General features: G+C 41.0%; 1 protein-coding gene across 7 annotated transcripts in view; it reads left to right on the forward strand.

Annotated features, from left to right (window-relative positions):
- The window catches only part of LOC124722841 (nuclear factor 1 X-type), a 585,762-nt gene that overhangs the window by 474,906 nt on the left and 88,281 nt on the right, over positions 1-22,575 (forward strand). For 5 of the 7 annotated variants that reach the window (XM_047247961.1, XM_047247963.1, XM_047247965.1 and 2 more), the window contains 2 exons: positions 2,093-2,188; positions 18,181-18,315. In XM_047247961.1, coding sequence (XP_047103917.1) covers positions 2,093-2,188; positions 18,181-18,315 — 231 coding nt within the window. The remainder of the gene's footprint in view (positions 1-2,092; positions 2,189-18,180; positions 18,316-22,575) is intronic. The other 2 variants (XM_047247964.1, XM_047247966.1) reach the window with 1 other exon arrangement.

Here is a 22,575-nt window from a genome sequence, read left to right on the forward strand (position 1 = left end):
AGTAATCAGTTCTGAATTTCTTGTAAGTTGGCTGACTGATATGCCATTTCAAAGTATGTACTAACATCATCAGCTGGGTGTTAATATCCAAAATCAAACTCATACATGTTTTGTTCGCTGCATGACATATAGTTTGTTAGTTGAGAACGCCTTGGGTATTTTTCAGGCCACACGAGAATATCATTTACAGTTTGTAGCTTTGCCATGTCCGTATCAGTGACTGCAAGATCCCGTGCAACCTTCAGTTGATAGACACTTATTGCAATCACCGAGTGCAATTTCGTAGTCAGATACAGTTACGCATAATACAGAACTGTTGAGCAGTGGTACTGATGACTCAGGCATAATCTCTGCTTCGGTTTCTCTTTCTAACATAACGTAGTAACGCACTCGGTCTCTTGCAGTAGGACGCTGGTCGTACACAGCAACTAGAGTAACACAAATCTGCCTAGTATAGACCTTAAAAAGCGATTAAGTTAACTATAGATTTATAAATAATAAAACATTCAAGTCGTATGACAATATTCACTGATAGACCTCAATAAGTAAGCTAGGTTCAAAATTGGACAGGAATTTTTTCCTTCGTCAAGTATGAGCATAGACCCGTGTAATTATTTAGTGTACATCACTGCATGTAGAGTCTAGAGCTGTTATTGATGCGGAGAGAGAAGAGGGGAAGTGGGTTGAACAGAGCCTCAAGAAAAGGCGAAGAGTCTTGGAAACTGACTCTAAACGACGGCGCAGATCTGGCGATCAAGAACTGTACACCACTATATATCATCTCCTTTCAGCCATATTCTGATCAAAAAATTCTTTCATCGTCTGGGTTAGTACCTATCTCCTGCAATTCAATACCTGACCGCACGAGCGTCTGTTAGCAACAGTGGCTACCGAGTCAAGTTTGGAAGGAGTTTTTGTTGTTGTAACCTTTATTTGTGTGGTTTTTTTATATTAATCCCTATTTTGCTAATAATCCTTCAGCTGAACAACCGATGCTTATCGCCAGAAACTTATGGTGTAGATACACGGCTACAAATAGCCATTGAACACAGGTGTACTGATGGATGAGTTCCTTCTTGCTATTCACTACGTGATGTAGAATCACTTCCTGATGTTCGCTACCACTGACACACGTATTTCATGGCGCCAGATAGTATTTCGCCTGACGATGCTTGGAGGGTATGGTGTCAATCCGTTGGAATAATACTCTTCGTTGTTTCTCTTTTTCATCATCTTAAGCTGTCTCTAGCTCGGCCGGGCCTGTTCGCAACAGTTCCTGCAATAGAAGCATATGATGACTTGTCTGCACATTCTCATTAGAAGTGGAAATTTCTGGATCATGCATAGTCCTCTCACACAAGGTGCCATTTACACGAATTCCTCACTTCTCTCAGCCACGACTGGAAAGTATAACGATTGCTGATGGTTGGTGGTTAGTTTACAGCGTCGAACGACTTATTTCCAAGCAGAAAACTGTTGTCAGCTCTTATGTATTTGCAGACGCGGTCCCAGCAAGTACGAAGTCCCGTATGGCGCAAGGATTAAATAAGACCAAGTATCAATTCCAAATACCATTAAAACTCTCTCCGCAAGGTTTTCCCATTTCAAATTCGACTGAACTTCTTGAACAGTGTTTCTGTATTTTATTCCGAAATATCCTAATTTATAAGAAAATTTGAATCAAATAACTTTCCTAATTTATCGAACTGAGCCCTTTTAAACTAAAGAATTGCTTACTTAGTCATCACATCACATTAAGGCTGTATCTGGTGCATCAAATATGTCGTTTTATCCATCATATGAGAAGATAACTGAAACATAAGTTTCTTTATGCTATCGACGGCAGACCTGTCGTAGCACAGTAATTTTTATTTTGGTTACCATGTTATTTTGGAAGGTTCCTTGTCTTTTGCAAAGCCAATAATTTTTGAATTTTTCTTTCTGTTTTCTTCCGGTGGTAGAAAAGAATCTGATCAATTATTTTAAGCACTTTGTTCGCTTATAAGTAGAAACCATGGGCGAAGGCTTTTATTTTTAGTCAGGCTTGAAATTTTCATTTTTGCGAAGTCCATATTTTTATTGTGCTTTGCAGGCTACACTCACAACCCATACAACGGAGTCGTATGCAACGACACGATTTTAGCCACTGGAGTCTTCTCATCCAAAGAACTGTGGAGTCTTTCCAAAGGTATGTACCCACGAAGAGAATAGTAAGCCATACAGTGCGAATACCATAACTTCTCTTATTGTTGCACAATTAGGAGAATGTGCATGATCACCATTGTCACTTCACGACACTGAACTGGTTTAGCGGCAGTTGTAGAAAAAGGAAATTTTGTAGTGTCTATAGTTTAAAGAATGTTTCTTTTCTAATTCTAAATACAAACAATACTTCATCTTTAATGCGTTAGAGTCTACTTAGAACTCCACGCAGTGATGTTTACTCAGTCTCTCAAATATTAGAATTGTACGAAACGTGGAGACATTAAAAAAAAAATTCTCCCCGGCTAGCACTGATGCACTTTACATCCGTTCACGGTGATAAATCTTCCTTTCTTGCCCTACTGAATACCGAACGATTTTCAGTCATTGCAGATTCATTCCGTTACTCTGAGACTGAATACAGTTGAAATTTCATAACTGACACTTAAATCAGTTACATTACTATCAACATCATGTGTACTACGAGAAACTTCACCTGTATAATCTGTGGTTACTACCGCTAATGGATTTGATGGATTTATTAACAAATTTTTGGGATTTATTAATGAGATTTTTAACGACATTTCTTTGGCGATATGTAAGCTTAAAGCGTTGCGCCCCAGCTTGCGAGAAAGCGAGAGGACCCAGACACTGAACGAATCCACACCCCGGTAGCTGAGGAGGTCTAGTCGACAACGAGGCCATTAGAGACTGAGCACAAGCTCGGATTAGGGAAGGATAGGGAACGAAATCGGTCGTGCCCTTTCGAAGGAACCATTCCAGTATTTTCCTTAAGCGATTTAGGGAAATCACGGAAAACCTAAATCAGGATGTCCGGACGCGGGTTTGAACCGTCGTCCTCCCGAATGCGAGTCCAGTGTGCTAACCACTGCGCCACCTCGCTCCGTTCCCGTAGTTGAGGCACGCTGTCAGTTTCCCATACACACCTCAGCCTCAGAAGCATAACACAAAATATTACACTACGAAAACGCAGCGAAAAAAATCTAAATCACTCACAAACGCACAGCTGTCACTCTCATCTCAGGGTAAATAGTTGCGTAAACACAGGAATTGCAGCTATGTCTAGGACAGTAAAAATCATCTTTGCTCTGGTTGACGATTTAGATTTTGTATTATCTTTCCTATGCTAACATTTCAAGTCGTCTGAAAGGGAAATATAATATCAGAAGAGTATTCTTCTTACTAACATGTTACTCTTCTTAACGGATGCGGCCATAGTCACACTACCTAACAGGTTTCTTTCTGTGGGCATAGAACATCGTCACCACTGTTTATTCACACATTCACTTTCTTACTTTATAGAATTAGAAATCCATATTAACCAACAGTTTTCCTATGGTAATAATAACTCAAAAAGACACACAAGAACATTTTGATCGAGTTACCCTTTGTATGAGAGCATTACATCGATCGTCTTTACATCTACTCAAAACCGAAAACGGAAAATTTCTAGGAACTATCGAATTGCATGACCCTGTCTATTCACCACTGAAATTATCTTCAGTCTGTTATCTCAAGTCTTGAAAGATTCACCATTGCGATGGCATAATGGGAGTTTTCTGTGATACGAGAAGTGTCTTAAGGTCCTCTTACTATTGAGCGCACATCTTTACTGAGACTGGTAGAAACTTCTAATCCACGCTTTATGTTCGTATATCCTTAAATATGTGTGATTATTCAAATAAATGTTTCAGGAGATATTCGAATCTTTACGTCGAAACCTGCAACGGCCTCCACTGCGTCTAGGTTTTCCTATACCAGATATCTCTCCACATAGCATGACTTTTCACTTAACAAGAGGAAACGGTGACCCGCCATGTTTAGTTATCAATAACGATGTTAATACCTACGTAAAAACACCGCGGCACCTTTCCTCGCTATGAGGGAATTTGGAAGCTGTAGTAAATCTTTGAGTTTTTCGGTAGCAGTCTTGTGTGGATCGCCGTATTCTTTTTATTTACGGTTTTTTAATTTAATTTAATTTGATTTTTTCTCAGACTCCACGCTGTCTGTCTTTTGGATGCATGGCTTACACGACATTTTAACAATGTCAGAACGTTTTATAACTGTGTCCCATCCCTCGCACTAATCAGTAGTGAGCTTGCATGATTGTGAAGATTAATCTTATTTGCTTACCAACTTGTATTAACCGCGTAGATATCTTACTCTTGTGTACTGTTTTCTGGCTTACTGTGCGAAAACATTTCGATTTATGAAGTAAACGAATGTCTAGTGACGTATTTGGTTGCTTCCAGTGTCTGATATATTTTACAGAGTTATATATTGGCGAAAGTCGTAAGAGTGTATAGAATTTTAAATTTTAGTCCTTTTTAGATTTTCAGTTTCATTCTATTTCTTACAACCATCCTTTTCTATTTTGTGTAACCTGTGTTCTTCTCATACCAGTGCAAACAACAGTTATAGGCGTTTTCTGACAGGTCATTGTAAAGGATAGGTGCAGATTTGTTCTAAGATGGTTTCAGAATGAATTCATTCGTAACAGCGAATATTCTGATTTTATTTATTTACTATTGTTGTCAACGTTGTACTAAAGAGCCATTACCACCAAACAACTGAGCATCGCTCTGGATAATGGTGGCATGCCGGAAACAAGCTCTGTTAGCCATAGGTATTAGAAAGTAAATGTTCATTTTTGGCATACTGCATAGAGTATAAATAACTTTTCATAGCTGAAGAGAAGACAGCATGGATATGCGCCGTATAAAATACAGGAGAAATTGACATATATCAGGAATCGGCTGGTTCAAGAATTACTGTATATAACTAGATATATAGCAGTAGAACATTCACAGTGTTTTGTCTTTATTTCTTAAAATATTCTTTCTAAAAAGAGTAACTGAACAATCCATGACCATGTATTAAATTTGGTTTACATTAACAGATCCGAAATTATAAGGGGTGATATTAAGTCGTCACCGTTCACTAATTTGACATTGTGCTGTTGCGAACTGTTGATTATCTGGAAATTATTTCTTGTGTCATATTCCCGAACATATGTAATTTCACAGTTAGTTTCTCTTTTCCAGTTGGAGAATTTCTACATTATCAGATTTGCTTTTCAGTTCACGACACCGCCTCCATATACTTCGTATGCTACGAAAACATTTCTAATGAAGTTGCTGAGAGTACACGGAAATTTCACGGAAGTAAATAACAGGCATTCTGAAATAAAACGCCTACATCTCTTTGCAAAGTTTCTTGTGTTTGTAGGCCATTAATCATTCTTTTCCAAGAACAGAGATAAAAGTGCATGATGCATACAAGCATCGGAAAATTTCCTAAATCCAGAAGGTCTATAAAAGAATCGTTGTTTCACTAGATTTTTGTCGCAGTTAGTTCCATATAGTTCCACATAGTTCCAAGCAGGCAATCACGCGCTGAACCTGACTTTATTGAAAAATTCCCTATTGATTGTGATCTTAAATTAACTTCCGGTTAAGCGTATCTTACAGGAAAACATTGCGACCATGTGCGTTAAACATAATCGATAATATTTAGGAGGTTTAACCTCAGTAAATAATGTAATTTTTTTCTTTGCTTGAAATATACTTGGTATTTTCCTGCTTAGTTGTACAGAAGTATACGTTAATTAGCAAATTACACAGTTTTGCACAATTGTGGAGCTGATAGCTACGCTGCCGAAACTGTATTTTCGATAGCTAAAATATTCTGTCAGGTAAAGCAAGTAAACACATCTGGAGACGAGATCACTAACAAACACTAGTTTTGTTGCACTCGGCCCGGATGTAGCCGGCTTGATTCATGCGGCAGAAGGAACCATCACCAGCAAGGGATGAAAGGTTGTGGCATAAGGTTCCGTATCACCATACGATGTGATTATGTCATAAAACCTAGTATCTCATGGAGTGAGGCATATCACACTATTGATAGTGATCCGTGAGACCATTCCCTAGGAACGGCTACCGGCCTGTCTTGTTTCTCGCTCACACACACACACACCCACACACATACACACAAACAGTCACCGAGAGCACAAACACTACAACAGCTATACACACAGTTATCTGTGTGGCTTTCCGGCAGTCGTTCTTCCCGCGAACCATACGCGACTGGAACAGGAAAGGGAGGTAATGACAGAGGCACGTAAAGTGCCCTCCGCCACACACCGCTGGGTAGCTTGCGGAGTATAAATGTAGATGTAGATATCTATATGACACAATTACATCCAAGGAGCAAAACACGCAATTCGCAATGGAAGGTACGTAATCGGTGCGAATGAAGAAACCCTTTTCGATTCAGGCGACTGAACCCATACGGGACACAGCAGACAACAAGGCGCTGCATTGACATTAACATTATCGAAAGTAAATCACAAACAAAAAATCAACTTGTGTTCTGCGAAATTAACAATCGAAAAAAATATAACGAAAAACTGTGAAGTGAGCGGTAAGGCAAGAGAAACTGAAAATTCCGTAAGTACCTAATAAAAGGAAATCCATCCATGTAATAACAAATATTACCTTTGATAACAGTAAATTAATTACAACATTAAGAAACAAGAGCACAATGTAGATATCTGAATGAAGACTTACTAAGCACATGTGAGTAACAGAAATACTTGTCTCTGTTAAACAGAAACTTCAAAGTAAATACTTTATACGTATCTATCAAAAAAAAAGCTCTCTGTTAAACATGTTTTAATAGAAATGATTGTAGTACTTGAATTTACATCATCTTACTGTACCTTACTCTAATAATATACAGAAATAACGCGCAAACGGATCTTGAAGTAACTTTTTTGTTCGTTGTGAATCATAAGCTATCAGTCTGTGATGAGAACGTGATAACTAGTAATGACATGTCACCTCAGCCATGTATTCGACCACAAACTCAAATAAGAACAGGCGTTTCATTTTAACAAGTCATTCTATGCGATGTTTCAGAACATTTATTTTCGAGTAATATATCCGTCAAGTATTCCGAAAATGAAAAACACAGTTTCGCGTTACTAGGAAAGACAGGCATCTGCTCATGTAAAATAGTGTCTGGGAGTGGATTATTCTTAATTTTTCTGAAACCACAAATGTGGCATTTTACTGCTATGGCTTAATTGTACGGAATGCAGAAGAAAGTTAGGAGTTTAGCGTCTCGTCAACGTCGAGATGTTTTTAGATGTAGTACTAGCTCGGATTAAACAATGATGGGGAAGAAATCTACGGTTATTGAAGATATCATCCTTAAATTGTCCTGAACCGACTTACGGAAACCACATAACCATGAACTAAGTTGCCTTGGCATAGCTGGAACCTCGTTCCTCATTAACACTCCAGTTCATCAGCTATCACGCCACATCGTTCACTCTATCGAATGACGTGAAGGATTATGGCAGCTGTCTACATTCCGGCATAGCGGTTCACCCTCTCCCTCCATCATGAACAACACAAATAGAACATTAATACGCACAAGTAGGCGTAAATGGGCACTAATCTCAGTCGCCTCCATTAAAGGAATACGCGTAGGATCTCAAAGAGACAGATGTTTTTATCTATTTTGGAGACTAAATAGTCCCTCCTGTTCCCGTCACCAACAATGCTGCCTTTTTTTTATTGTTTAGTAGAGATTATATTGTACGTTTTAATAAACATTAAACAAATCCCAGCTTTCGCCATATGTTGGGTTTGACAACGAATGATTCTGGGCCGGCCGAGGTGGCCGAGCGGTTCCAGGCGCTACAGTCTGGAACCGCGCGACCGCCACGGTCGCAGGTTCGAATCCTGCCTCGGGCATGGATGTGTGTGATGCCCTTAGGTTAGTGAGGTTTAAGTAGTTCTAAGTTCTAGGGGACTGATGACCTCAGAAATGAAGTCCCATAGTGCTCAGAGCCATTTTTTGAATGATTCTGAGATACACGCAGTGTATATTCGTGTTCTCAATTGGGACGGTACTGGCCAAGGTAAGGTTTGCCAAGCACAAAGACAAGCAATAGAAACTCTCGCCGTATCAGGGCGGGCATTATCTTGTTGAAATGTAAGCCCAGGATGGCTTCCCATGAGGGGCGCGCCGTACGGCGGGCGACGGTCGCATTGGTATACAACCCCTGCACGGGCGTCTCCAGACACTTCTCCGCCAGTCATCAGGGCTTGATTGGAAGTGGGACTCGTCACTGAAGACGTTTCTGCTTCAGTCAATGAGGCTCCAGATCGAGGGCGTGTCTGGAGACGCCCTGGAGTACAGCGGGTCATACATATGCAACGAAACAATACTCTTACGAAAAGCGAAATACAGACAACAAGAGATAATTATTATATTGTTAACACTGGTTTTATGAAGGGCAGGTATACACAGACACGCAAAGGGAACGTCTTTAACCACTGTCATGTTTCATGCTGAAATCAACGCCCACAGAGAACACATCTGTTATGTGCTGCCACTACCAAAGCCATCGCCAACCATTAACTGCACTTTATCTTTCACAGCACGTTCGAGTATGAGAGTGATAGCTCAGTTAGTTGAATCTCACGCTGGTAACCGAGAGTTTTTATTGTCTCCCGTCACCGCTATGACTTTTGCTGGCCCTTACCATTGAGAGTACCCTATGTTTGTGAAAAATGCTGTCACGTTAGATCAGGCTCCCTGCTGAAGTGTACCTACTCCTTAGGAATGGACCTACGAATTAAACAAAATTTAGAATGAGATTTTCACTCTGCAGCGGAGTGTGCGCTGATGTGAAACTTCTTGGCAGATTAAAACTGTGTGCCGGACCGAGACCCGAACTCTGGACCTTTGCCTTTCGCGGGCAAGTGTTCTACCAACTGAGCTACCCAAGCACGACTCACGGCCCGTCCTCACAGCTTTACTTCTGCCAGTACCTTCTCTCCAGTTTTAATCTGCCAGGAAGTTTCATATCAGTGCACACTCCGCTGCAGAGTGAAAATCTCATTCTGGAAACATCCCCCAGGCTGTGGCTAAGTCATGTCTCCGCAATATCCTTTCTTTCAGGAGTGCTAGTTCTGCAAGGTTCGCAGGAGAGCTTCTGTAAAGTTTGGAAGGTAGGAGACGAGGTACTAGCAGAAGTAAAGCTGTGCGGAGGCGGTGTGATTCGTGCTTGGGTAGCTCAGTTGGTAGAGCACTTGCCCGCGAAAGGCAAAGGTCCCGAGTTCGAGTCTCGGTCCGGCACACAGTTTTAATCTGCCAGGAAGTTTCAAACAAAATTTAGGTTCAACGTCCCGAAGACAACAAAGTCAACAGAGACAAGCGTGTAATGGAAATCGGCCGTTGTTATGATAACCATCCGGTGTCATTTAGAGTAACTGCAAAAAAATGTTAACTGGAGAAGCTTAACATAGTTCTGTTACTACTGCTTCGTAAGCAAATGGTAAATACACACGAGAATCAATATTCCAGCGGAGTACTCGGAAATATTTTATCTTTAAGAAAATCATGCATGAAGATCGTAAAAACGAAGTTGCCATATGATTACCTAGAGATGGATGTTGATTGTACAAACTTACAACTGCTTAAAGACATATAAATCTGCAAAAGAATCAAATCATTGAACAATTAAAACGTGTTTATGTACTAGTTATTTAGTCCAGTGTCATCTAAGCACTATAATTACAATGTATCACCAAATGACGAACTCGAAATTTATTCCCGTATTCGGAGAACAAATGGTGCAATCTTTGAGCCATTATATTGAAACGTGCATTATATTAAAATATTCTCGTCTAATAACGTTTAAAATTAATGATTATTTTGAATCCTATAGTCAACCCACCATTCAGTATTTTTTCACAAGATGACTTTATTTTCCTCAGTCCGAGTTTCACGCAGCAGTTCAGACGGAGTACCTTCCGTTAAAAGAAAGTCTGTAACAGAAGTGAGACAGATATATGAAAAGGAATGAAAAATTACAAACGGTACTCTCCAGACGTTTCAGTTTTTTGGAGAATTTTCATCACGCATGACAGCCTTCGATGTTTAGGCAACAACCATCTTACCACAGTTTGAATTATTTCCGTTTTTACCACCCATTGCAAAAAGGTGCCAATATTTAGCATTTTATAATTAGTGAAAGCTTACAGTTACCTAAAACTATACTGGCTGCTGCAATCATATTATTCAAATGGAGTATCACACATCATCTGAATAATCCACAGATAAATTCTGAAAAACCGTTTTGAAAAACCATTTCACTGTCATAAGCAATATGGCTCTTTAAACCAGAAACTATTTGACAAATGAGTGACTAGGCTTCACAAGCAGTAAGTATAATGGATCAATTTCCATTTTCTCTCAGATTTCCATAGCAGTGCTTACGTAAAAGTGAGAGTCAGAACATAACTCTTAATGCAAGATCTACGATAGGCGCTGATAGAAATCGTTCGTCTGTGGAGGAATTGTGTGCAAACATAAGAAAGAAGACAACAGTTTTTTTCTTAATTGTTTGTGAGGTGACATCTAACAAACAGAGAAATTTCAAATTTCTGGCACCACTTACATTTCCCAGACTTTTTTCTTATTTTACTTACGCTTTGCGAGATCCAAAAAGAACGCTTTACGCGTGACGTTAACGGCTGCGAGTATACAGGGTATCCGGAAAAAAGGTTCCATTATTTACAGAGGACGTAGTATACATCAAGGGAAGAAAAATGTTTTCCGTAAACATTGGATGTAAACCTCATATTTTTCAGAATTATGATCTGCTTCTGTACGAGGGGCATATCTAACACACCGAGGACTTTGGTATGGGAACAATAAGGGAATAGCGTACGTGCTATACGTTTATGCAGCATAACTTGTTTGCATTGATATCCAGCACGCACTCAACACAAGAACACGAACAGTTGCCACTGCGTGATACAGTACGTAGTGTATCTGTCAGGTATGTTATTTCCATCTGGTGTACCCGTAGTGTTGGTATGGCGTATTGTTTGTTGTGACATAACAGTTCATTACTGTATTTGTTTCCCTATCTATCACTGGATGTACAGCTCCCGATGGAGACCTACCATTCGACACCAGAGATGGCAGATACGGCTTTCTGCTACGGGCAAGTGGATAGAAGCAGCCTACTGGCATGTAACCTGTGTGTTGCCAAGTATCTACGACGCCTTACGCCATCGACAAAGTGTTTAGTACCCAGTTACAGTGAATTTTCTAAACGGGATCTTTTGCACCACGAACACGGGATCGCTGCAGACCTCGAACAACTCGCACACCTGCTATGCAGCAACAGGTGTAGAACATGTGGAGGACAACCATGGCACGACAGTCTGATAGCGGCGGCGGAACGTGTTGCTAAGTCCTCCATGAACAGTTGCTCTACCTGCATGTGCAGCGAGTTCAAGCTCTGCTGCCGCACGATCGGCCCACCAGATTGCAATTCTACCAATCGTTTCTCCAAACGTGTGCTCGTGAACTGCAGTTCACGGCGAAGGTGTGGTTTACTGGTAACGTGGTGTTCACGAGAGACGGTATCGTAAATTACCATGACACGCTCGTATGGGCCGATGCCAACCCGCATGCTCTTGAAGAGCGACGACACACGTGTTGTATAAACTTTTGGGTAAGTGTCCATAGGGACAGATTGCTAAGTCCCTACCTTCTACACAAAACGTTGAATGGTGGCAGGTCTCGTCACTTCCTTTGAAATCAGTTGCCTGTATTGCTGGAGAATATGCCATTACGTGAAACAATTTCAAGTGTGGTACTTGCGTCACGGGGTACTGGCTGATTTTCAACTTCGGGTGAGGCGACACGTAACGTAAGTCTTTCAGGAGCGATGGATTGGTCGGCGAGGGCCAATTACTTGGCCTGCCTTTTCTCCTAACCTTCACCTCGTGGTTTTCTGGCTTTTGGAACATGTAAGGACCTTGCTGTTTGCAGTCCCCATAAGTGATGCGGATACACTACGAGAACATGTGTTCAATGCCTGCAACACAATCCGGCAACAACCGAGGGTGTTCCAACGACTGCGTGATTCAATGAGACGTAGGGCGGAGAGCTGCATTGCAATGCATGGCGGTCACATCGAGCACAGTTTGTGAAGAGTAGCGTAGAGACATTGTGATCACTGACAGTAGTGGTAGTAGAACATAACTCCAAAGATATGAAGTTTACGACCATTGTTTATAGGAACTTTTGGATACTGCGTACTCTGTAAATATTGGAACCTTTTTTTCCGGGTACCCCGTGTAATCCAAGACATGGTTAGTACCAGAATAAATTAATGACGAAAAATGCGTGTGAGTCCAAACAGGAGAGATTAGAGCCCACACAGAGGCACACCGACAATCCTTCTTTCCGCGAACAATACGAGACTGGAATAGAAGGGAGAACCGATAGATGTACTCAAGGTACCCTCCGACACACACCGTCAGGTGGCTTGCGGAGTATGGATGTAGATGTAGATGATTGTAGAGACTCACAATTTAGAACGTTCCTTCATAGAGCCTTCTGAGAAACTATATGTAATAACGCTTTTAACTGTAGAAACATCACTATCGCTCTGGGAGATATGAGAATTTAACTGGCAGGATTCGCAGCAGTTTTAAGTATAGTACACGAATCAGTCATCAGACGTCTTGTCGGCTGTTGCAAAGGTCTGCCTTTACACTTCACTTACCAAGGCCAGGGACAGTACAGTGAGTCGATAGGCGACAAACGTGGTTCTATAAACTCGAACTGAACGCCATAGATCGTCTTTGGAATGACAGAGTGTAAGAATGGAGTTTTTCTCTGTGGTCATTAGAGGTCATTAGAGACGGGAAACAAGCTCTGATTGCACAAAACTAGGAATAGTCCTTTCAAAGAAACCATTTCGTCATTCACCAGGAAACCACAAATTCCTAAACTTCAATGATTGGACGGCCATTTGAAGCCAAATCTTGACAAATATTAATCTTTAGAGAGTAGGTTGCCTATAACACTATTTTTTCTAGCGCCCAGCAAAAACAATTCATGTTATTTAAAGAAAAGCGAAAACCAATTACATCTAAAAGGAGACCGTTTTTCAACACCGAGTTCGAGTCTCGGTCCTGCACACAGTTTTAATCTGCCAGGAAGTTTCATATCAGCGCACACTCCGCTGCAGAGTGAAAATCTCGTTCTGGAAACATCCCCCAGGCTGTGGCTAAGCCATGTCTCCGCAATATCCTTTCTTTCAGGAGTCCTAGTTCTGCAAGGTTCGCAGGAGAGCTTCTGTAAAGTTTGGAAGGTAGGAGGCGAGGTACTGGCAGAAGTAAAACTGTGAGGACGGAGCGTGAGTCGTGCTTGGGTAGCTCAGCTGGTAGAACACTCGCCCGCGAAAGGCAAAGGTCCCGAATTCGAGTCTCGGTCCGGCACACAGTTTTAATCTGCCAGGAAGTTTCATATCAGCGCACACTCCGCTGCAGAGTGAAAATCTCATTCCGGAAACATAAGGACACTGTAATAGTAACAAAAGGATGTCCAACCTCCAATTACTTTCAACGTTGGCTTATGGTTACTGTTGATACATCACGGACTTTCGGTTGCAATCAGGTCTTCGAATGAAGCACTTGGAATAGGGTTTTGAATTCACGACATACAGGAATATATGGCACTCTATGACATCGTTTGTTTTTGGGAGATGTATATGGGGCCTGAAGATGGCGTACTGGAATGACGAAATTAGTAGTCAAAATAAAATGAAATAACATTTCAATTGCACGGCTGTTAGCGAATTTCATTGATAAGACATTATAGTTGGCCGCAGGCTATTCGCCACGTAATTTATGCGTTAGCGAATTCGCAGAAACACATAAAAATTACCGACACCCATACATCATCCGGCTATCGTTACAAGGAATCTGAGAGCAAACCGGAAGCAGAATCGGCGTCACTGTTGCGAACTGTTTTTCGTTATTCAATGAACAGCAGACTCTGTTAACAAAGAATGCAGGAAATCAGTAGCGACAAAACCAGACCTGCTCGCAAAACTCTGTTCATATCTGAAGTCCGTGTTATTCTTGAACTAAAATCCTTTAATGGCTCGGAGTGAAGCGGACGAGCGTTAATTTTCATAAACGAGGAAAGCTTGCTGCTCTCTCTGGGAAAGGTGTGGTGAGGGGGGGGGGGGGCGGAGTAGGGGGACGTTTCCTGTTGGCTTCCCGTCACGGCCCTTCAGTTTAATGGCAAGTAAGCGGAGCGACATTCATTATCCTTTTCCGCACAGGGCATTTACTGTCCGCACGCACGGAGCTCAGCTCACCCAAAGTGCAAAGAAGAAACTGACACTCCGCAGGTCGATACCCACACAAACGCGCTAAAGCGATTTCCTAGGAGCATTCCCCGCGAGAAGCGCTCTCGTTGACCTACACAGGACTGCAAGCTTGCTAGTAACAGTTTCAATGAGGCTCTGATTTTTGCGAATAATCTGTTCCGTAGTACGACAAGTAATCTGCTCCATCAAGACAAGATTATCGTGAATGATTACGGCTGTCACATAGCACGTTAATGGATACTAAGTGCTGAACGTCAATGAAATCCAATTATAATCACATGTTAATTGAAAGATATTAAATGAATGCATTCTCTTGCATAGGCTTTTATTTTATTTTGAAGTAAACACTTTGCTTCATTATTTAACAATTGTTATGCTTACAGCATGTTATAATCCGCTCCTCAATGAGGGAAAAAGCAAGTTGCGATGGCCTCCCTAACAATATTTTCCACAACCATAGTATGTACGGGCACAACTATCCCAGATGTGAAGTCCAGATGTAAATTGAAAAAAGTGCATGCCAAATGCGGATTTATTCATTATACCAGCTTGCATAACACTTAAAAATACGTTTAAGGAAAATAATTCAGGTCATATAAGATAACGCATAGGCTTATAACTTTACTTCTACTTTAAATTAACATTGTTTTGCTTCTTAAAATGTAAAGAGTTAGTGATTCTTAAAATAAATTATCTTCTTATTTATAAATTGTAAAAAAATTAGTGCATTTTCCTGTTTCAGTTGACAAAAATGTTAAAATGATTTCCGAATTCGGTGTATCATTTCAGTCTTCTATTCTATAACACTGTTGAGGTGTCGTGTCTTCGATTTCTTATTCTTGAAATAAAAACTTTTTTTTTCAAAATTGTACTATAAGAAAATGTTTTTCTCATTACAACATTAAAAAGAAGTATTCAGTCACACGCATTATCATACAAAATATGTGTTTCTTTCCTTATTCGTTTCTCAATGTATATGTACGAGAAAGACTGTTTTGATTATACGATCGAATCGTTAGCAGATACTAAAAAATTTTTCAGACAAAAAGGTCTGATTTTAAGAGCTCTATTCAATTTACCTTAAATTCTAGGCAATATGAGATTAACCATTTATTTTGGCTTTAATATTTCCTTGAAACGTGTTTGTCTCCTAAAAATACCTAACTTACCATTTTCGAGAAAAATCACTTTTAATGTAGACTGGTGATCACGCATTTCAAACGACGTTAGATATCTCGTAAAATGTGATAAACATGCCTATTAATATCTGCAGCAAACATCTTTCCAAAAACAGCCCGGAAATTTTCTAAATAGGTTACCGCAACGTAAAGTTTCATCTCGATAGATACGTAAACTTCCCGTAATAGTATTGGAATTGGTAACTTTTATTTGTCACTTTATCAAAATGTATGATTGAAAACACTTAAGGTTCTCTTAATTTCCAAACCATTCATACATCATACCAAAGCGCATCGTTCAATCTTCGAAAATAGCTACTTTTGCTTTTAAATTTGGAATAATTACAAAGAGTTTCGAACACCACCGCAAACCCTGGATCAATGCATTAAACAGTTTTTAAGAAATACATACTTCTAAAAATGTTAGAGCTCAAGTTTCAGAAAAATGAGGGTTGACCACAAAATACAGCAAACTTTTTTAATTTAATTTAATTACCTGTAAATATTTAAATATGTAAAAACATTGCAAAACGAAGTTTGTTTCTAGCTTTAGAGAAGTAGCACGCCAGTCTGTATGTATAAATAACGGCGACATATTTGAATAAGATATTTCACTACATTCCATACGATGTTTCAATTACAAAACATTTGCGTCTGTATGTGTCAAATGTTCCATAGGCAAAGTAGTGTTACATTAAATCACGAGTTTCATGTTCAGGATGACTATGGTGCTATTTCCGAGATTGGCCATTCTACATTATATCACACACATATCGTGATAAAATTCTTTTCAATGATTAATTCTCGAAATTTGATAGAACCCGATCCTCATATTGTCTCCATCAATGGGATTTCAAATTCTAATGTCGACAAAAAGTGATATATAGAAAACTGCATTTGTAACCAATCTGCAGTGGCATCTTTACTTTATGAAATCAAGACGAAAAGCATCCCATTTGGCGAAAATATTGTTGTTGAGATTCGCTTCATAGAGTCGCTCTCCCCTCCTTCTCCCCATTGGCCTCTGAGTAAAAAGAGAGTTCCAGAAGCCAAGAATGAAGAACCATGTAACATACTAAAACTTTTTGAAAAGGTTTGTGCTTCACTTGCTTAAAAGACGCGCAGCATAGACTCAAAATGTCTAATAGTTGAAACTCACGATATGCCAGAGAATACGTCAATAAACCGTAGTATGCGGAGTAATTGCGTAACAACAGCGTATGACCATTCATGTTGCAGTAATCGTATTCAGTATGAGAAGACTATCGTAGTTTCGAAACTGCTAGAAGACTTATAGACCATAAGAGGGGCTAGACTAACTGCTTCGCCTTTCTCTTTGTTGTTTACAAGTTAGTGGAACCATACAGTTTTAATTTCGCGAAAGAGAAGTAAAATATTTATTAATGAGTACTGGACGATAATTCTGAAGGAAATTCCTCATAAACGTTAGACAATACCCTAAACTGGTTTCTACAGCAGACCGTATTTCAATATTACACTGGTAACTAATAAAGAAACGTGGAAAGTGTACTAAAGGAGAAGAAGACTACGGCTTTCGAACTGTTTCACCTCCTTCGCCACGTAAATATGGTCTAACAGGGCGATAACTATACTGAACTTGCAGACTTGGCCTTCCCGTGTCCTTTAGTGAAACGTTTTCTTCCAAACGTTAACATGCCTTGTGACCATACTTATCTTTTCAATAGGTCTCGAGTTTGATATATGCATAAAACAGCCAACCGGTTGCAAAAAACTGATAAAAAATAATGTTGCAACCAGTTGGCTTTTATACCTACCCTATTCTCGTACAGTTGCTGTCTCAAATTTGGAAATTTGTGGTAAGTTCTATGGGATCAAACTGCTTAGGTCACCGGTCCCTAGCCTTACATACTACTTACTCTAACTTAAACTAATCTACGCTACGGACAGCACACACACACACACACACACACACACACACACACACACACACACACACACACACACACATGCCCGACTGAGGAGTCGAACCTCCGACGGAGGGAGCCGCGCGAACCGTGGTAACACGCCTTTGACCACGCGGCTACTGTCTCATAGCCGCACTGAAAAAGATTTTTACCTGGAGATCTCGAGCTGTTTTAAAAATCCTATTTTGTTCTGTTTACAAAGATATTTACATAACTGCATGTCGATAAATAAATAGTGATGAAGTCAAATTAGGTAGGAAAATACTCGATTCTTAACGTAATATCACTTGTCTAACATCTTGTCCAGATATTTGAAACCAGTTGTGAAATATGGTAAATGTCAACTTTAGATGTGACATCCTATGTTAAATATTGGAACAGTTAGCCTCCTTTACTAACATTCTTCTGCTTACCTAAAGTATAAATCTTGGAGATTTTAAAAATATAGTCCGTCACGTCGAACACCATACGCTAGAGTTTCTTTTAGTCCTTCATTGCTGTTACACGAAATAATCACACGTCATAACAAAACACAATGCACTGCGTTGCAGAGCGGAAACGCAGTTCTAAACTTAGTGCTGATGGGATGTTTGTCTGTGTGTTTCAGCTTCTATCATGCAGGGCCCGAATGGCATGCAGCCTCCAGTGAGTGCAATAAAGCTGGAGAACCCAAACTACTACTGCAACAGCTACACGCCGCCCGCCTCCGACCATACCTCCATGATGCCCACCGGCGCCTACAGTAAGTGCACAAGCCTCCGGTTTCTCTCTCTCTCTCTCTCTCTCTCTCTCTCTCTCTCTGTGTGTGTGTGTGTGTGTGTGTGTGTGTGTGTGTCAGCTATTTTACTTTTATTTAAAGTTGTCGTTATTGTACACTACTAGCCATTAAAATTGCTACACCACGAAGACGCGAAATTTAACCGACAGGAAGAAGACGCTGTGATATGCAAATGATTAGCTTTTCAGAGCATTCACACAAGGTTGCCGCCGGTGGCGATACCTGCAACGTGCTGACATGAGGAAAGTTTCCAACCGATTTCTCATACACAAACAGCAGTTGACCGGCGTTGCCTGGTGAAACGTTGTTGTGATGCCTCGTGTAAGGAGGAGAAATGCGTACCACCACGTTTCCGACTTTGATAAAGGTCGGATTGTAGCCCATCGCACTTCGGTTTATCGTATCTCGACATTGCTGCTCGAGTTGGTCGAGACCCAATGACTGTTAGCAGAATATGGAATCGGTGGGTTCAGGCGGAGAATACGGAACGCCGTGCTGGATCCCAACGGCCTCGTATCACTAGCAGTCGAGATGATAGGCATCTTATCCGCATGGTTGTAACGGATCGTGCAGCCACGTCTCGATCTCTGAGTCAACAGATGGGGACGTTTGCAAGACAACAACCATCTGCACGAACAGTTCGACGACGTTTGCAGCAGTATGGACTATCAGCTCGGAGACCATGGTTGCGGTTACACTGGTTGCTGCATCACAGACAGGAGCGCCTGCGATGGTGTACTCGACGACGAACCCGGATGCACAAGTGGCAAATCGACATTTTTTCGGATGAATCCAGGTTCTGTTTACAGCATCATGATGGTCGCATCCGTGTTTGGTGACATCGCGGTAAACGCACATTGGAAGCGTGTATTCGCCATCGCCATACTGGCGTATCATCCGGCGTGATGATAAGGGGAGCCATTGGTTACACGTCTCGGTCACCTCTTGTTCGCATTGACGGCACTTTGAACTGTGGACGTTACATTTCATATGTGTTACGACCCGTGGTTCTACCCTTCATTAGATCCCTGCGAAACCCTACATTTCAGCAGGATAATGCACGACCGCATGTTGCAGGTCCTGTACGGGCCTTTTTTGATACAGAAAATGTTCGACTGCTGCCCTGGCCAGCACATTCTCCAGATCTCTCACCAACTGAAAACGTCTGGTCAATGGTGGACGAGCAACTGGCTCGTCACAATACGCCAGTCACTACTCTTGATGAACTGTGGTATCGTGTTGAGGCTGCATGGGCAGCTGTACCTGTACACGCCATCCAAGCTCTGACTCAATGCCCAGGCGTATCAACGTCGTTATTACGGCCAGAGGTGGTTGTTCTGGGTACTGATTTCTCAGGATCTGTGCACCCAAATTGCGTGAAAATGTAATCGCATGTCGGTTCTAGTATAATATATTTGTCCAATGAATACCCGTTTATCATCTGCATTTCTTCTTGGTGTAGCAATTTTAATGGCCAGTAGTGTAGTTGTAGAAAGAATCTCATGAAGTTAGGGGATGGAATCACTCGTGATTTTCAAAGTGCTACCAGCAGTCCAGCAAGCACAATGACTGTGCATGGGGAGTTAAAAATAATGGGTACAATGGTCGAGCAGCTCCTCATAAGTCACAAATTCTTGTAATCAGTTCTAGGTGGCACGTGAGGTGGTGCAAAGACCGACCTTACTGGACAGTGGATGACTGGAAACGGATGATACGGAGTGATGAATCGCTCTATTTCCTGTGGCAGTTCAATAGAAGGGTTTGGGTTTGGTGGGTGCCTGCAGAGCGTTATCTGCCATCATGTATGGCGCCAAAAGTGAAGTACGGAGGAGAAGGTGTTATGTATGTTATGGGTGTTTTTCGTATTTGTGTGTGGTCCCATTATTGCACTTTAGAAAATGCTAAATGCGGAAGGATATGGACACATTTTACAGCATTGTGCACGGTGTATAGCAGAGTAACAGTTTGGAGACGGTGAGTGAATCAGCGTGACAAAGTGCGCTGTCATAAAGAAGCATTTGTGAGACAATGATTTGTGGACAATAACATTCCTGAAATGGACCGGCCTGCACAGAGTCGGAGACTACGGCTGGTTGCTCAGCATACTCCTATGATGCTAGTAAGACCCATAACTATTTACCAGCCAGTAAACAATCGCCCCTCCCACGAAGTTATTTGGGATTAATTAATGAAACGTTGCATAATGGAAACTACTGCAGTCTGGAGTAACAATAGGGATTGCCCTAACAAACACGATGACATGAGCCTATAGCTCACACAGATATATTAAAGAACAGTTTCATCTAAGTACAGACTGTAACTAAAGATCACACTTAAGTTAAATAAATTGTTAGTTAATAAACATGAATTGGATTCCCAGTCGTCACAGAAAGCACAATGATCCAGTGGCATTAAAAAAAAAAAAAAGAATACGTCAAGACCTTGGCATGAGTGTGAGGAAATACGATTGCAAATAAATCACTTCATAAAGGCAAGGCCTCCGGTCCAGATGCTATACCAGTCAGATCCCTCTCAAAGTATGCTGATAAAATAGCTCCATGTTTAGTAATTATATACAACCACTCGTTCACAGAAAGATCCGTACCTAAAGACTGGAAAATTGCTTAAGTCACACCAATACCCAAAAAGGGAAGTAGGAGTAATCCGCTGAATTACAGGCCTCTATCACTAACGTCGATTTGCAGTAGGGTTTTGGAACATATACTGTATTCGAACATTATGAAGTACCTCGAAGAAAACGATTTATTGACACATAGTCAGCACGGTTTTAGAAAATATCGTTCTTGTCAAACACAACTAGTTCTTTATACTCATGAAGTAGTAAGTGCTATCGACACGGGATGTCAGATTGATTCCATATTTTTAGTTTTCCAGAAGGCTTTCGAAACCGTTCCTCACAATCGCCTTCTAACCAAACTGCGTGCCTACGGAGTATCGCCTCAGTTGTGCCACTGGATTCATGATTTCCTGTCAGGAAGGTCACAGTTCGTAGTAATAGACGGAAAGTCATCGAGTAAAGCAGAAGTAATATCCGATGTTCCCCAAGGAAGTGTTATAGGCCCTCTATTGTTCCTGATCTATATTAACGACATAGGAGACAATCTGAGTAGCCGTCTTAGATTGTTTGCACATGGTGCTGTCATTTATCGTCTTGTAAAGTCATCAAATGATCAAAACTACTTGCAAAATGATTTAGATAAGATATCTGTATGGTGCAAAAAGTGGCAATTGACCCTGAATAGGGAAAAGTGTGAAGTTATTCACATGAGTACTAAAAGAAATCAGCTACATTTCGATTACGCGATAAGTCACACAAATCTGAAGGCTGTAAATTCAACTAAATACTTGGGGATTACAATTACAAATAACCTAAATTGGAACGATCGCATAGATAATATTGTGGGTAGAGCAAACCAAAGACTGCGAATCATTGGCAGAACACTTAGAAGGTGCAACAGGTCTTCTAAAGAGACTGCTTACACCACGCTTGTCCGCCCTATTCTAGAGCTGTGCGGTGTGGGATCCGCATCAGGTGGGACTGACGGATGACATCGAAAAAGTACAAAGAAGGGCAGCTCGTTTTGTATTATCGCGAAATAGAGGAGATAGTGTCACAGACGTGATACGTGAATTGCAGTGGCAATCATTAAAACAAAGGTATTTTTCGTTGTGATAGGATCTTCTCATGAAATTTTAATCACCAGTTTTCTCTTCCGATTGCGTAAACACCTGCATAGGGAGAAATGATCATCACGATAAAATAAGAGAAATTAGGGCTCGCACAGAAAAATTTAAGTGCTCGTTTTTCCCGCGTGCCGTTCGAGAGTGGAATGGTAAAGAGACAGCTTGAAGGTGGTTCATTGAACCCTCTGACAGGCGTTTTATTGTGAATAGCAGAGTAATCACGTAGATGTAGATGTAGATTAAAAGTCCCCACATAAACGCCAGTGATTGCGAATGCAACTAATAGATGGAACAGAAGACCACACCAGAGATAACGGCCCCAGAAAGTTATATGCAAGTGCAGGATAAGGCAATTGAGCTGCCTGTGTGTATTCAGTTAAGCCAAACCAATCTCGAAATAAGGAAGTTCGCGGTCCCCTCGTCACGACGAGTGCAATTGCTGCACGTTCTCACCATGCTCAGTTATGCCGTAGCGATTGCCTAAAGTAGTGGCTCTGGACACTTGAGTCCGGGCTCCGG

The sequence above is a fragment of the Schistocerca piceifrons genome, chromosome X (genome assembly GCF_021461385.2).
Source record: "Schistocerca piceifrons isolate TAMUIC-IGC-003096 chromosome X, iqSchPice1.1, whole genome shotgun sequence".
NCBI classification, from domain to species: Eukaryota; Metazoa; Arthropoda; class Insecta; order Orthoptera; family Acrididae; genus Schistocerca; species Schistocerca piceifrons.